This window comes from Lates calcarifer, linkage group LG10 (genome assembly GCF_001640805.2).
Source record: "Lates calcarifer isolate ASB-BC8 linkage group LG10, TLL_Latcal_v3, whole genome shotgun sequence".
NCBI lineage: Eukaryota > Metazoa > Chordata > Actinopteri > Centropomidae > Lates > Lates calcarifer.
The window spans coordinates 20,483,285-20,500,512 of NC_066842.1; the positions used below are offsets into that span (position 1 = coordinate 20,483,285).

The 17,228-nt window shown below is 41.0% G+C and overlaps 1 protein-coding gene across 1 annotated transcript; it reads left to right on the forward strand.

Annotated features, from left to right (window-relative positions):
* Positions 1-1,007: 1,007 nt before the first annotated feature.
* On the forward strand, positions 1,008-13,827 carry mlycd (malonyl-CoA decarboxylase). Its single transcript, XM_018703614.2, is given in 7 exon segments — positions 1,008-2,024; positions 6,552-6,664; positions 7,696-7,852; positions 8,272-8,424; positions 12,278-12,562; positions 12,564-12,611; positions 12,613-13,827. Coding segments are annotated over 7 exon segments (1,515 nt in total). The 5' UTR covers positions 1,008-1,478; the 3' UTR covers positions 12,826-13,827.
* The last annotated feature ends 3,401 nt before the right edge of the window (positions 13,828-17,228 follow it).

Sequence of the window (17,228 nt, forward strand, 5' to 3'; positions counted from 1 at the left end):
TCAGTAGAAAAGGCGAACTGTATTAGGTTGTCAGCGCAGATTTTCTCTACAGAGCCTACTGTATTCTCAAAAGCAGGAATAAGATAAAAATGCCAATAAAAATTTATATAGGCTTCAAGAAGAATTTTACAGTGGCCTAAGATGATGGAGAGCAAAACTTGAGCTACACATGGTACCTACACCAAAACATCATATTAACACAAACTGTAGTTGCCCAGCAGGGTGCCTGATGCTGAACACAAACACAGCTCAGGTTACATTAAAGTAGCATAGAGGCTAAAAAATATAATCAATAAATGTTTGTTGCTCTGTGATGTGTGTAAGTGTAAGTCAGTCCTGCTTCTCAAGCAGGTTCAGGTGAAACAAATTGAATCTCTATTATTAACAAATATAAAACAGCAAACAGACTAAAATCAATAAAGAATGTACAATGAGATGTATCATCTTTCAAAGTAGTTTATAGCACAGTATAGGTGTTGTTATTTGTCAGTTCTTTCAAGGACAAAAAAATCTGGAGATAGTTAAATACATGGAAGACACTACAAGATAATCCTGATCCTGTGTAACTGTACAGGGTGATGATTTGACCTGACAGCATCCACTCCAGTGCACATGTCTTTTGTGATACACCTAACACATACGCCATGATGGTTCTAAGATAACCCCTTGATTTATCAGCTTAAATACTGGAGAGAGGTACATGTCATTAAAAAATACATTTTTATGTATTAATTAGTTTTTTAAATGTGTTTTCTTGTCATTCTTTTATGAAATAATCATTAAATGTGCCAAACTGACTTCACATTTTTCATCTACAGAGTATTAAAAAAAACAATCTTCTCTTGACTGACTTTTTTGTATTGTTAAATCTCAAGTTTTACACAGATCTTTAGTTTTTTGTATCATGGTGACAAAATTGCAAACAAACCTTGCATTCATGAGAAATATGAAATACATTCATATTACTTATGAATTTGTAGATGAAAACTATATTTTAATTCTTTTAATCATTTTTAATCTAATAAAGGAAATTATGTTGACCACATGTGTCCCTTGGGTGATAGCTAATGTACAATGTGGTCTCATTTTACATATGTGAATTGTTACATTTATGGTCAGATATGCACTAATATATGTAATCCCTCAGCACACAGTTTGGGGATTTGTCTGCTCAATGAACAGTACTGCAAAGGGGCTTTAATGACAGTGATAAGTGCCACTGTAACACAATTCTTTTTTGTTTATTGTGATTAATTTTACCTCAAGTATCACGATGTTTATACATAAGCTTTAAATACCATCAAGATTTAATTCCCAATTTTGTTTTCATACTAAGAATGGTCCTGTCACGGATCAATCTCGTCCTCTGACTAGTTGCCATGGCAGCTGTACTGTCTCTTTAAGAGACCCGGAAACAGTTCCTTCCTGTGTGTTCACTGGTCGCGGGTTCCAAACAGACAGCTGAGCTTCCCCCGGCGATGATATCCCACCCTGTAATCTGGGCCTTTAGAAGCAGTGTGAGGTGCTGGCGTCACCGGGCTGTCCTCAAAGCGGCTCTGCAGGTGTCGGACTTCAGTGGTTGCCGCTGGTACTCTTCCCCGATTCGTGTTGGTGTCACGGGCATGGAGGAGATACTGGCGAGGGTCGTTGCACCTTTACCCACGTACGAAACGAGAGACAAATCCCCACCACCCCCAGAATCAAACAGCTTGGACTTCATGCACTTCTACAAAAGTCTCGACAAGGAAGACAGACTCAGTTTCCTGACAAAGCTATCGCAAGACTTCGGAGTAGACCACAAAAGCGTTTCAGAGCTAGCTGTAAAGCTGCTAGACACTCAGTTACGGGACTTGGCAACCATTTTGCAAGTTGAAGACAGGCTTCGGTACAATCTGACTCCACGTTATAAACAGCTGCTTAATCATATTAGCAGGGTCGAGGGTGGAGTTAAATTTCTGGTGGATCTCCGAGCCGATGTGCTTGAAATAATCTCATCCAAAGCTAGCGAGAGCCCGCACATCAAGGTAATGCATTTGTTTACATTTTCTACGGGTGCTCACATGAGTCACGTAGTGCGAGTTTGGGCGTTTGGCGCTGTTGCCTGAGTAGCTGGGCCTGAATGTTCATTGATCTAGAGAGACAGTGTGTGGTATATCATATCAGCATTAACAGTAGGCTGAGTACAGCTGCTCATACAGCTAACCCCCTCAGAGGCATCAACTGCAGCCCTTGCTGTGCCCCCCGTATCACATGGTTCACATTTCATCACAGCTTGAGTGGCAATGACCTTTGTTCCAGTTACCCTTTGCATCAAACTGGAGGAAGTAAATTCTTTTTTTTTTTATTTCCCCATAGTTTCACAGGTTTTTGTGAATAGGTTTGATAGAGCTTGTTTGGCATGTGACCCCATCAAGCTCCTTTTCAGGGCTTCCTTCATATTTCTGCAGGTCTTGGCTGAACAGATCAACTTACAGTACTGATCAGAGCTGCCTTCTACTGTCACTGAAAAGCTCTTGTGTTAAAATAGACCCAGTGACAATGTTTCAGTCTGCTGCAACAAGGTGAAAGAGTCGAATATAAATAAGCCATGTAATGAAACAAATCTATTGAAGATGAAGTGAAAATAAAATTGAAAGGAAAGACATTTTTGTCAACTTATTTTTCAGAAAAGCCACCTCTCCAGTCTCATTTACCTCATTGTTCAGGCGTCCATGTTCAGTGAGATGTAATTACTGAAATTAAACAGTTTCCATGCACACATTTTTTTTTCAGGTGGCAAGTTTGCTGTCATGTTAAATCTCTAAACTCAATTTGTCCAAGAATTCAAATGAACACTCCCAACTAACACTAAGTTTCTGTAGCAAGCATACAAGAAATATACTATAGATGTTTTAATATTAATACATGCTCACTCATTTAGTGCAAAGATGGGGTAATTTGACAGGCAAACTATTTTAATAACATACAGAAGATTGCAGCTGATAATTAAAGTTCAACAAAGGTTGCATATACATCTACTTCCTTGGTGCATCACCTAAACTAAAGCACTGTATAGATACATGTTCTGATAAGTCCTTTTTTAACTTTATCTATAGGAGTTTATTTCTTTCCACCTGCAGAATTACAGAAGAACAACTTATACGTGTGATACCCAATGTTTTATTTTAGACTGCAGTAACAAGTAGTTTCATCATTGGTTAATTTGCCAATTATTTCCTTGGCAACTTTTTTTGGTCACTTAATTGTTAGGTGTATAAATTGTCAGAAATTAGGGGGGGAAATGCCCATAGCAATTTCTTAAAGTCCAAGGTTACAATATCAAATTGCAAAACCTCAAGATTCAGGTTACTAGAAAAAAAAGCACCAATCCTGACAATTTAGAACCAGAAACCAGAGAATGTTTGGCATTTGTGTCTGAAAAATGACTTCAGCAATGAATCTCTTTACAAAATAGTTGTGATTATTTTTCTATCAATTGATTCATCTATTAATCGACTCATTGTTTCCACTCTTCCACTCTCTTTAGTTTTATTGGTGGAATCAGAACTTGCCTCCAATAGAGCAAAATAGAAACAAATATACTTATCGGTGCAGTGTTTAGTTGTCCACAAGATAAAACAGGATATATTCTGTTTCTTTATTAAGTTTGATGAAGGCTACATAACTTTTGAAGTTTGTATTCATGAGTGCCAGTAGTGTGAGGTAGTTGCCTTGTACACTATAGAGATGCTAATTATCTTTTTTCACGCATAGAGTAAAGCAGTCAGAATGTACGTATGCAGGCGTCCCTGCACCTGAATAGGCATCTTACTTACTGCTGTATCCTTAACTTCAAACTGAGTTCAATCACACTGAGCTGACATGAACCTCCATTTATGTATTGACCAGTGGCTTTATATAAGCATTTGTGCTGGTGAATTGCTGTTTGTGTCAAATGCCTCCAACAGCTCTTTTATTGAAACTAGAGGCAGAAAGCCTCTACAGTGAATAGCAAATGTAGACATTTTCTAAACCAACTGGAGAAATTCAACATCAAGAAAGATTCTTTAGTTTTGTGTTTGAAAATAACAACATTTGTTTCACGTGGGCTTCTCACATATTTCCTGTGTCGTGTCCACTTTTCTTGGAGATGAAATGAACACTGCTGATTTGTAAGCCTGTCATGGTGAGATTCTTTAATCAAGATAACAAAACTGATATGTGTGCAAAAGCTGAGATGGTCAAACTAAAACTGCCCTGCACTGATTGATGGTGTGAAAAAGGTTTTCTATAATCTTTGTGATCAGATTTTATGTTTTGTTTCACTTTGGAATAAGGTTGAAAGCCAAGAGCTGTTGGCCAATATGATTTTTAGACACCTTGACTGTGCTATCGCCAGAGGACCTCTCCTCTCCTGCTCAATATCTATTTGATTCCTGCTGAGAGGTGGTTCTGATGCTTTTAATCTCAATAACCCAGGCCCACTGAGAGCTTTTGTAACTTAAAAAGGTCTCAGCTACCTACAGGGGACTCACTTGACCACCTTGGTTTTGGTGGTGCACAGCAATCATTGCTTGTTATTGCTTGAATTGATTGAGCTAAAAATGAGAAAAGGTCATGGTAAATATGAAGCTTTTAGTACTTGTATTGATGGTATGTGCATACCAGGAGAGAGAGAAAAAACTGAATCCAAAAAAGTGTAGATATTCAAACTGCACTGAATCATAGATGGGGAAAAAATACTTCTAATATTATTAAAGTCTGGAATTTGCAAGGCTGCAATTATTGTGGTTTTTGCAAGCGTGTCACTTTTAATTCTGTGCTAGATTAGTCTCTCGTCGTTGGGTAATTGATTTTTGATGTTCCTCCTCACTCCCTGTACCTCCAGGCCTTTCATTCTCATTCACCTGTCCACAAGCTGAGCAGATGAAAGATGTAAAGACAAGTCAGTGATGCCATTTTAGTTGGCTCTTTGGGATCACACAAAGTATCAGGGAGGCTATTTTTTCCCCACAGACAGACTGCCAGGCTGACAAGTGGCGTGCAGCCTACTGGAGTAAAGGTATTGGCACTCTCTGAGCTTGACCTGTAAACGCTTTGGCAGTCACTGGTCATTTGGCCTTGGATAGACGGACCGTTCTTTCCAGGCACTGCAGTCTCTATCGCTTTTGGTGTCAAAAAGTGTTGCCCCGTTTTCTTTCTAATGGAGTGCAGGGTTGTCTTCATTCCGCTTCCTTCCTTTCCTCCGTCTCTCTCCCAACCTCAGGCTTCAAATGCTAGGCTCTTCCATTTCAAAAGGCTTCATCTTCTGCTGTGTCAATAGAGGATCCATCTCAGTTCAGCCTTCTTTTTGTGTGGATGAGAATTGGCCACCTAAGGCAGCAACTGTGCTCTCGCGGGCTGGTGATGTGCTGCCTTTTCCATAGAAATGTCAGGCTGGGATTATCGGCCATCATAGATTATTTAACTTCTGGCGGCTTGTGAAGTTTTAGGAACACAAATACGCATATACACACGCACACACATCTCCTAAGCAGTGATGGAAGTTTTGCTGAACTTCTTATTTTATTTATTTCTTCCGAGGGTTACATTTGATTTGCTCCTCACTCAACAGAATTTTCCAGCCGGAAACCTCTCAACCATAAAGCTGAATAATGCGGGGTCTGATGCATGTATGTGGGCCAGAATTTCAAATTTTGTTAGTTTTGGTTTTGATAGTCACTCGCAGAGAATCTTACCCAGTGGCTTTTATGCCATGACTGTGTTTGAGCTTGTTTGTATTAGCTATTATTATGACCGACATGCAGGCATTAAAGTAAGCCTGAAGTGAAGTCATCCTATGGAACAGCCAATATAAGCTGTATTTATGAGTTTGAATGTGTTTACGGGCGCGCGCTGTGTGCACTTGTTTGTGTGTTTGCAAGAGATTTGCTTTAAATGAAGTCTGACCTTTGCAGGAGGACAGGCCTGCTTTGAAATGGCAAGTTGTTTATTGAAGTGCCTTGCAAGCTCAAACAAATCACTACTCATAATGTGAAAACATTCAAACAGCATACAGACACCCAGGGGACCGTACACCCTGCAAAGTGTGTAAGATATGGGTATGGAATTGTGCATAGCATACAAACAAATTTAAGCAACCTTGCTGTCAGTCAATAAGATAGAGCTTGTGAGTTTTCTCAGTAAAAGAGGTCAGGAGGTTTGAAGGCTGTGTTTATCCAGTTCTTTTAATAGTCCTAAAAAAAAGCAGCAATTTCTAGAGAATATGTTTATGGTGTTTCTCCTGTATCTACAGTAAAAGGACATTCCCCACAGAGCCCAGAAAACTTAATATCATGGATGACCTTCATATTCATCATGTGTATATGAGATTTACCTGTATACCAGTGCTTTATTTATACAATATATGGTATGGGTCCTAAACATCATAAAATATAAATGCAGGACTGTGCTTTCATTCTCCTCAGCACCTGGCTGCTGATCTGTTCTCGACAGGGACAAATGTGGTGATTTTTTTATTATCAGTTGGATGTGGACATTAATTCCAAAATCTCACCTTTTTTCTCTCCTAGGACCTGAATGGCACACTGAAGAGCTTGCTGTCTGAGTGGTTCTCTGTAGGTCTGCTCCGATTGGAGAGAATCACATGGCAGTCCCCCTGCGAGATCCTGCAAAAAATCAGCCAGTAAGAGCATTCATGCACCCCCCACACAGTCTTTCCCTTCTTTCTTACTCTCCCTCTTTCATTTAATTTTAATCTCTGTTCATACAGAGAAATTATACAGTATGAAATCATGACTATTTGCTTAAGTCCTCCTTTTCCCCTAGCATCTCAAGTTCTTATTTCACCTTTCCAGAAGTAAAAGACCAAAAGTGTGAGGAATGGATTAAGCTGCAAATGTTAGCATGTCCAATTAGCTCGTTGCCCACATTAGTGAGGGGGAATTTCATTGGCTAACTACATTTTGTGGGTTTACAGGTTAGGTTACAAAAACAGAGCTGGTCCTGGATGCTCTTATATCAAAGTGTAGGCTTATCTTAGCAACTCTGTCGTTTTTTGGGGAAGTTTTCACTTCCAACAACCCCCAGCCAAGCTTGCTCTCCAAGTGTAGTTTGCTGAACACCTGGGATGGTTGAAAGTGAAACACACTGTTTAAAATTCATAAGCATAAATCTAATCTCTGTCTTGCTTGTCAAAGTATGTTCGCTAAGTATCCAAACAGCATTATGTTAGATTTAAATATGTACGATCCAGCTCTTACCACTAGAGCTAAGTAGCTCTACACTGCAATACTTCTTATTCGTGGATCAAGGCCAGGATGCTGACCTTTTGTGTAGGACCTATAGCTTTAGTTACAAACTTCTCAGCATGATGTCATGTATACAGCCATGAAGAGCATGTTTAAGACCCATTTTCTTTGTCAGCCAGAAACATTAAAAAGTCATCCCCAGATGGCATTTAAAGCAACTTCAGGAGCTAATGTTAGCTGAATAAGAAAGCTAGCTACAGCTAATGAAATGTTTTTTCAGTCAGCAAAATGAACTGTAAATCAAAACCCTGCTTTTGTCTACCACAGTCTGCTGATATCATTGTAAACTGCCATACGCATGGGAACAGAAAGCTTGACAGGCCTAGCAACAGTAACTAAGGAAGGAGGAGCTTAATGAACAGTCAACTAAAAAAAACTGAAAGACTAACTATCAGCTCTTTGTCAGGTATGAGGCGGTGCACCCTGTAAGGAACTGGACTGACCTGAAGCGCAGAGTGGGGCCATACCGCCGTTGTTATGCCTTCACCCATGCCGCTATGCCAGGAGAACCCCTGGTTGTACTGCACGTGGCCCTCACTGAGGACATTTCTGATAACATTCAGGTTCGAAACTATTGTGCAGCTGCAGGCTGCTGTAATTGTTTGTCTCACTTAACTGCACCTTGGAGGATTAAATGTCTGGGATTCGCTACTTTGTCCCTCCTCTTAGCTGACATTGATTATTGATTTGTGAAAAACAGTGCCAAGACCTTTAAACTGCTTATCCCTCTGGGAGCGTCTATTACAGTGTTGACGTCCTTGTCTTGTTGTTTACAATGGGGGGGAAATGGGAGGTTTTGACAATACTAAAATCTGAGAATATTTCATTGTGTCATATAGTGCACCTCTGAAATATTTAGAAGATACTCCTGTCTTGACTGCAGCTGTCCCTATAGGGAAACTGAGGACAGACTTGTATCTGAATGAGTAATGCAGAATTTGTCTTTGTGACTCCACAAAATATGTTTTTTTTTTCCTCTCAGAGTATCGTCCGTGAGTTTGCCACTCTCGACTCTGAGGAAGATGTGAATAAGATAAACGCAGCCATCTTCTACTCCATTTCCTCCACACAGGCTGGCCTACAAGGGGTGGAGCTGGGCAACTACCTCATCAAGAGGGTGGTGCGAGAACTGCAGGTGGGTGCGGGTGGGTTGTAGTTGTGGCTTTCTTTCATTTCTTGTCTTTTAACAGCTGCATTCAGAAAAAAATGATTTCTCTTTATTTTAATGAATTAACACTCATTGCAAGAACTGGAGAGATCTACACATGTACTCGTGTTGAACAATTGCAATTACAGTGTTTTATGACTTCTTTGGCTCAGTTTCCACATGTACAAAGTGCAAAGATCCAAACTGACCTAAATTCTCACTTTGACAAAATGCCAGCCTGAAAAATACTAAATCACTTTCTCAGTCCTCAGAACACGGCCACATCAAATTAAAACAAGATTTAATGCTCATAACTGAATGTACAAATCCCTGAATCAATGTAACATGCTTTTTCAAGCATTTCTTTTTAGATTAACATAATAAATTGTGCATAAAGCGCATTTTTTGTCACTGCTATTTAAATAATCTTAAATTAAAATTAACCATTTTATTTAAAATGCAGTAATGACTAATTGTTTGGATTAGGGCATAACATCATGTGTTTTGCTAATTAAAACACTGTGAAAATAGTGCTGAAGCCATTGTAAAAAAAAGAAAGAAAAGAATCATTTCAATCCATTCTGTTCTTGGCTGCAAAACTGAGGTAGCGCTTAAGGTGAGAGAGGAAGTGAGGTTATGTAAACATCAGCTATCTAAATACAATAACCATAAAGTACCCAGTTTTATCTGTGAAGCTTTTAAACCATCCTGTCCCATTATAGCTAGATAATCACATCCTATCAAGACAGTGCACATGACACATGCACTGATAGCTGTTAAATCCTGCAGAGCTTCTCACTTCCTTCCTTATGGTGTGGTATCACCATAAGGAAGGACTGCATGACTCACATGCTGAATTCAATTAAAAGGCCATACGGCAGCCTTCAGGTGTGGCACAGCTGGCTCAGCGTTATTCCAGTGAGAAATATAGCTGTGACAGGCAAGATCTGTGTTTGATCGCCTCTTCAGAAGTTTTTATTTATATATCGCGGCGCTGAATCATAAATCTCCCACTTGTTTAACCACTTGCTCATACACACATGAATGTATACACACATAAACAGAGCTGTAGTCAGAAAGGCAGTAATAAAATCTCATCCATCCCTCTCAATAAGCGCAAGAGCCCTTCTTGTCAGGCCACTCCAGCTAGCACTTGTTAAATGATTGGAACATTGAATGGAACATCAAAAGCCACTCTACCCAACAGATGGGAAGCAGCTCTTCATAGTGTATCCTCATAAAAATCAGATTTCAGAGCTTTAAGCTGCTTCCGGGACTGTTTTGTTTGCTGCTTTTTAGTTATTGGCATTTTTATTAATGGCAGCATACGGTTCAGTGAGCTCAGCAGATATTGTTTTGTGCTTTCTGCTTCAGCATTAGTGCTGTTTGTGTCAGAGGTTGGAAAGTAGGTTATTGCACTGTGTTGTAAAAGCCTTACTGATGCGGAATATTGTCTTCATCAAGAGGTCTACTAACTTTGCATGTCAACATCTTCCCCTGGAAAAAAAAAGACGTGTTCTACTTTTAAAATTTTCGACACTGCCCTACAAACGTACAGAGCACTAACTACAAATCAGTGAGGTTGAGAAGAAGAGTTTAAAGTTTTCAGGTGGGCAATAGATAGAAAAGTTGTAATGCCTTAATATTTTGTGTATGTGTGTGTGTGATTGTGTGTGTGTGTGTGCGTGTGCGTGGACTGTACATTTTTCTCCAAAGCACCCACAAGTGCATACATTTTTAATGACCACAGTGGGAGTTGAACCCCTGACACAGGCAGTGTAAGTGCAGTTCTCTGCCACTGAGGCTACACAGAGCCACAACACAGACTTCTGCACAGGCCCTGGCTTTCTGACAGGGTTTTACCTTATGTAAAGGTGAAGAGAGGAGTAGCGCAGCCACAGAGGGACCACTATGATGATGGATAGATGATAGAGTGGAAAAGAAAAGGTCACAGTTGTGATTTAAGGTGAGGGGAGGAGGTCTTGCTTGTCTTTGTTGATTGGACCCTGGAGTGTAGTTTTGGCACTGCTCCTTCCTTTTTCCCCTTCTTCTCCTCCTTCTTCCTTCATCTTTTCCACCCTGCTCCCTTCTCACCTTTCCCATTGTCTCTATCCTCTTTTTCATCACCACCTTTTCTCTCTCAGTCCTGCCCACTTTCTCGACACTTGCGAGCACCCAGTAGTTAAAAGTAGAGGTTGGAGTGACAAAGGCGAGATCGCGATACAGCAGAGTGAGGAGGAACTTGACGGGAGAGCCAGCAGGATGTGGAAAGTGAGAGAGCTGGATTTTGAAGTGAAGGGAGGGTGAAATCAAGGAGGAAGAAAGGAAAACAATGTTGCAGAGTGAGGCAGACAGACAGCAATGTGTCCCTCCAGGGGTTGTCTGACACTTCCACTTTCATCTGCAGCCTTTCACTCCTCTGCCTGCCACATCGCTCCGTCACTTACCAACCCAGATGCCAGAGGATGAAGATGGGCGGGGTGGGGGGCCGAAAGGAGAGGGTAGTGGGGTGGAAGAGAACTCATGAGATGGGTGGGTGGGTGCAGTGTGTGTGTGTGTGTGTGTGTGTGTGTGGTGGGGGGGTTGTCTAGACGAGACAGAGACACGGGGGAGAGGAGAGTGAGAGAAGAGCATGGATATTAAAGGTAAGGGTGCAAGGGAGGAGGAGGAGGATAGAATAAGAGGGAGGGAAGGAGAGAGGGGATCATCCATCTCCATCAGTAGGGCAGGATCATGAAGCAATGGAAGTGATTTGTAATGCTGTCTCTGTCTGAGGAACTAAAGGCCTGAGCAGCAGCCTGAGCACAAACAAGAAAAATGATGTTTTGTGTTTTGATGCAGAGGTTGAGCGTTCATCTCCCTTATTTACACTGATGCAAAAAGTGGTGCCCTCTGCCTTTCAGTGGAGATCAAATCTCTGCTGCCTCTCATCTGTTTTCTTTATACGTTTACTTTGTTTTCTCATTCCCATCCTTTTCCTAGTTGTACTTTTTTTGTTTTGTTTTCTTCTCTTCAAGCTGGTTAAAGGCAGGTCGAGGCAATTCTGCACTGAACTGACTCTGCATGCATGTAAATGATTCTGCAACTTTTTGTGTTTCAAAACAGGGAGTTATATTAAGAAATGTATTAAACCTGAAAATATTCCTGCATAACTTGGGTTTTTTGAAGACTTGTTCCATGTTTAATGCAGACTGAGCTAGAAATTAAAATGACGTTGCTTCCAAAATTTTCACAGAATTAACAATAAACCCTCCAAAAAGCTTTTCTACCTTTTTCTGATCCTTTATAGATGCAAACAATCATTGATTTATTTCAGTGTAGCCTTTTGTCCTGTATATTATGTTCCTGCACATTGGACTATGTTACACAGAGGCTACTGTATCTACTCTGACTACTCACGACCTCTGACCTTCCATTGTCCTACTCATGCTCCAGCTCTGTTTCTGAAATATCTGACTGACAGTTTGCTTCAAAATAAATATAATCCTCATCTTCAGTTGCTTCAGACTTCATTTTCAAACTTGATTGTCATGAAAACCTTGTAGTGTACCTGACACAGTGATGCTGTATTGTTGTGTTACTGTGGCAGAAGCAAACTTTTTCATCCATATTTCAGTGTTAATTTATTGTGCAGGTGATATAAAATGAGCCCAAAAAGTAACACACCCTTATATACCTCTGGTCTTTAAAGACATTTTGGGGAAAATATAAGAAAAGCAGAAGAAAAGAGAAGAGAAAGAAGAGAAAAGCCAGAAATAGTTTGAGGAATACAAGGGATTTGAGGGCCTAACTGAATTAAAAAGTTACATCTACCTCTCTCCCTCTCTCCTCATGTCTTCAGAGCGAGTTCCCTCACATGGCCCAGTTCTCCAGCCTGTCACCCATCCCAGGCTTCTCTTCCTGGCTCCAGGGCCTCCTCAGCCAGTACAGAAAAGAAGGCCGGGGCTCTGACCTCCTCTCTGAGCAGGAGTGGAGGGAGGTGGAGCAGGCCACAGACTCACCCTCTGGGACCCTGGCTGTAGACGCCCTCCGCAAGCTGATTGGCACTAGCGAGTGGCTGCGCTCCGAGAGGCTGTCTCGCGTCCTGGAACCCGTCCTGATGCGTCTCTGCGCCTGGTACCTCTATCGGGGAGAAAAGGCGAGGCTACGCTCTCAACCCAGTGGCCAACTTCCATCCTGCAAAACGGCGCCACCATGTGGCGGCTCAACTGGCACGCCGACACCAGCCCCAGGGGTGTGGCGAACTCCTGCGGCATCATGGTGAACTATCGATACTTCTTGAGCGAGACGTCTAAAAACAGCGCTCTGTACCTGCAGAGTAAGGTCATCGTGGCGTCAGAGCAGGTGCTGGGACTGGTGTCCCAATTTCAGAAGAACAGCAAATTGTGAGAAAGAGACGAGACACCAATAAATACTTCTTTTGGTGTGCAGATTAAGTTGCACTTGATATCACAAATGCATTGACTGAAAGTTTATTTAATTTAATTTGTCTTGAAGCCCTACTGAATGGACATCAGCTAATATTGTTTTTGAATTGAAATTAGACCGTCCCATCCCATCTGCTGTACATGGTGCATAGGTTAGGCTTTTTGCCTCATTGAGTTTCTGGCAGAAGGTGTTTGATATTGTGTAAGTGTTTCCCAGGCTGAGAGACTGCAGCTAATGAAGCACGAGGCATCTATCAATGCCTTTCCATGTTCTTGGATAACGGTGTGTGTAATGGTGAAGCAGGAGAAATGACGGAGTGCAGCTACTAGAATAAGTGATGTTTAGACTCTTTCATTTGGCTGAACTGTCTCACTGCAAACACATTGAAGAATTGAAGTGTATTAGGTTTTGTCTTTTTTTTTTTTTTTCCTTGGGCTGGCTTTATACACACCTGCTGTTACATTGCTTACTCCCGCTGAAGCCCAATACACAAAGGCATGAAATCACAGACTGGAAATATTACTTCATATTAAATAACTCTAAACAAAACTGGATTTTTTTCCACCATGTATCGATGACTGCTCATATTTTACAGTCGACTGTGCTAATGCTGATCCACTGGGCTGGACCCTCCTGGTACCTCCATTCAGGTGTATTTCTGATAACACATGCACACACACACACACACACACGACCAGCCTCTCCAGAGAGCCATCGCTGATGTTCTAACTGCTCTGTACAGGTGCCAAGCAGGGCTCATATCAGCCTACACCCCATTGTTGTGAAATAATATATCACAGCAAGTTGACTGTGAAATTACATTTTATCTCTCTGAGGAGCCAAACTTTCTTTTCATTTTTTTTCACTCTCTCTAGCTCTCCCTCCCCCTCCCTTTTCTCTGCCTGTGCCGCTCTGTGTCCTAGAAACTAATGGAGTGAGAAATAAAGTTAAAGTAAATGGCTAGATTGATGGTGTTCAGTTGTGAAAGGGGGTGGGGTGGGGGGGATAAAGAAGCATAAAAAGGACAGTTGTTTAAAGGATGCCCTTGAGAGACAGCGTGAGTGTCTCCGGAGATATTGGCGACAATATGAAACCCATACCTCTCTGTGTGCACCGATGTGCACGGGGGACACGGAAAAGAGCGATGCTGTCACGCCATCTCACAATGGAGGAGGATGAACACTATGGAGTGGGTTGCCATGGAAACAACAATGACATATTCCACACCTGTTGCTGGCAGTCAGCGCTTGTTTTGTGTCACCTTTGCCCAGGAGTGACTGATGGTGGTGACCACAGAGCAGTTTAGGTTCAAAGTCCAGTAGTTTTTAATTATAACTTTTATGAAATATATTATGTCGTACAGTGAAAATAATGACTTTTTAAAAGTAGTCCGTCAGGTATTTCCCATAGGACTCGGAAGATAAATTGCTCACATGGCGAACAGTTAACAGCACTGAAATCTGATTTATGGACACATTGGGTCCTGCTAAATGAAATGATACAAACCTCCTCAGCGGAGGCTTTTCAGTGGATGAGTCAGTCCCTGCTGTACACCTACAGTATCTGATGGGAAGGCTTATAATTGTTTTAAAGGTGCTGATGGTAAAGTGCTAAGCAAGTCCACTTTTCATGTGTTAAATGGAGTTAATTTGAAAATGGCTAAATGGTATTCAGACATGTAATTACTTGAAATGCCACTGTAACAAAGATAGCTTTTCATACTTTTAAACATCTGTGATCAAATGGCAGTAAAATTGGATTACTGTGTTGGAGCTTTTTGTAGGCAAATGTAGCAGCAAGTATTCTGATCACTGACAATTTACACAATGGTGCAGCATGTGCTTAGACCAGTCTTCATTTGTATCTAATCAGATTTCAGTTTTGTCACATTTCCAGCCCAGCACATGTTGATAATGGATTCACTGCCAAGTTCAATATTGTACTGCTTTGTTGTCTGACACGTCTTAGAGCCAATACTTTCCAAAAAAGCAGCAGCAGACCTAATTACAATTGATTAGAAGCTGTCTGCCGTGGAAATTCATGCTTCATCTAAAAATAATCCAGTAATTCAGACAGTCCTTTTATTTTTTTAAAGATTGAGGGTGCATGTGTGCGTGACGGTGGTGTATTTCATTTCTTGTCCCTCGTTCAGAGGAAATTGCCTTACAAATGAAGCTAATCCATTTTTTACAGATCACAGTGGCCAGAAAAGTCAGAGAGCGCAGGCCGTGCCATTTTCATGTTCTAATTCATTCTGATAAGGTCTGAGATATGAAAGCCTTTTGTCTTCATCTGTTAAGAGTTTCAGGAGACAACAATAGAAATTAATGCTGGACTGTGTCACTGATAAACTCAGATATGTTGAATTTTATGATATATTAGAATGTATTACAGAAACAATATTAAAATCTATAAGTGACCACTGAATATGGCACCATTTGGCCCTTGAACAATTAACTGAAATACTGTATGCTTACATGAGTTTTGAGTGGGAAAGCTTTCAAAAGATTCAAAATGTTGTGATTAGTTAGTAATCAAAAAGCTCCAGAACTTCATCCAAACACTCTATATCATTTTTCTCCAAAACAAAATGCTTGAATTTCATTTCATTTTATTGGAGTGCTTGATTATATTAAATGGTACAGAGTGTAAACACTGGCACAGGACATAAACCCCGCCATCCCAATTCAGCTTAGTCCAATATTTCTAGTGATCACTGTGCCACTGTGGAAAAGGAGTAAAAACATGCCAAGTTGCATTCAATTTTCCGGCTCTGTCCTCAAAGGCAAATATAGCAGAAAAATGAAGATAAAAAAGTAAAAATGTTTTTTTTTTTTTTTAGATGATGATGGGAGAACTCTAACTGAACATTCTATATCAGCTGTGTTTTCTGGGAACCATTGCACCGTTGTCCCAGTCGGTGCACTTGCACTACTTAGAGATATCTTAAATGTGTCTTTTTAATACACCACAGAATCCTCTAAACTAGGGTGTGGTTGTGGTTTGACCAGATTTGATTACCAGTTACCAGATTTTGATTCATCCAAGAAAGCTTGAATCAAGGGCATCTGGACTTGGTTGTATATACTTGAAGACATTTCACCTCTCATCCAAGAGGTTTTTTTACTTCTGATTTTAAGTCATTAAGATATCACTAAAGACTTATCTAACGCTACGTGACAGAGACCTGCCCACTTCAAACCCATAAAAAGAACACAGACAAAACAGCACAGACAGAAATCTAACATCTAAAAGAACCAAAAAGCCTGCCGACTTTTCCAAGGTGTACCTGCCTCTCACCCAGTGTCAGCTTGGTATGGCTCCAGCCCCCCCCACAACCCTCAAAAGGAAAAATGGTATAGCTGATGGATGGATGTTCTAACTTTGGCAGAAAATAAGATGTAAGATGCTTATTGAAAGAAATGATGTCAAGGCCTTCTACTATAATACCTACTTATGCTATCAGTCATCTGCATGTGCTATGGTGCTATATAAAAGGTTTCATTCATTTGCCCACAAGTGCCAATTAACTTTTGTGTGTATGTTTTAAGAGCATCATCTTAGTTTGAAGGATGCGTCCTCTGGAATTTCATAGGGTGTGGCATTTTATTGTAACATTCAACTTACAGCTGACATTTGAGGGAAATCAATGCATCCCACTTTTTCAGCTTGAGTCGTTTTTCATGATGAGGATTTTCGCACACGTACTCTAAATGTCACTGTGTGGTCTATTCACGTCAGTATATGCAGGTAAGGGATGATGTGAGGAAAGTGGGATTTTCAGTTTATACTGAGAGGGAGGGAGAAAAAAAAATCTCCCCAAAGGCTGGCTTTACCTGCAGGCCACTGACTTCTGTGCGTATACATGCAAGTGTGTGTGTGTGTGTGTGTGTGTGTGTGTGTGTGTGTGAGGGGAGGGTTCATTCAAGTGTGTTAATCCATTCTTCCTGGTAGCTGTTGCTGGCCCTCCTTCATGCTCCTCACCTCACATCATCACCATTCTCCTCCCCTCTCTACCCCCTGGTAACCCGACCCTGCACCCAAAGCTCATCCAATCCCCTGGTCTGTCTTCAAAGGGCTTCACGGTTTTATGAGCAATCAGGACACACACATGCACACGTTCCACATGCGCATAGCCGCACACAATACACATTGCCCTCAGATTCTGCCCATATTTTGCGAGCTGTAACCTTTAGAGGGCAGCAGAGTTACACACTGTAACCATTCACTCTGATAGCTTGAACAGTGTTTCTCTGATGTGTTGGCTGGCCTAACATCCTCTTTCCCCACTTTTCTAATTCTCCATAACCCCTCTCTCTTCTTCCATCCCCTCCTCCTCTCCTTTTTCTCTCTCCTCTCCCTTC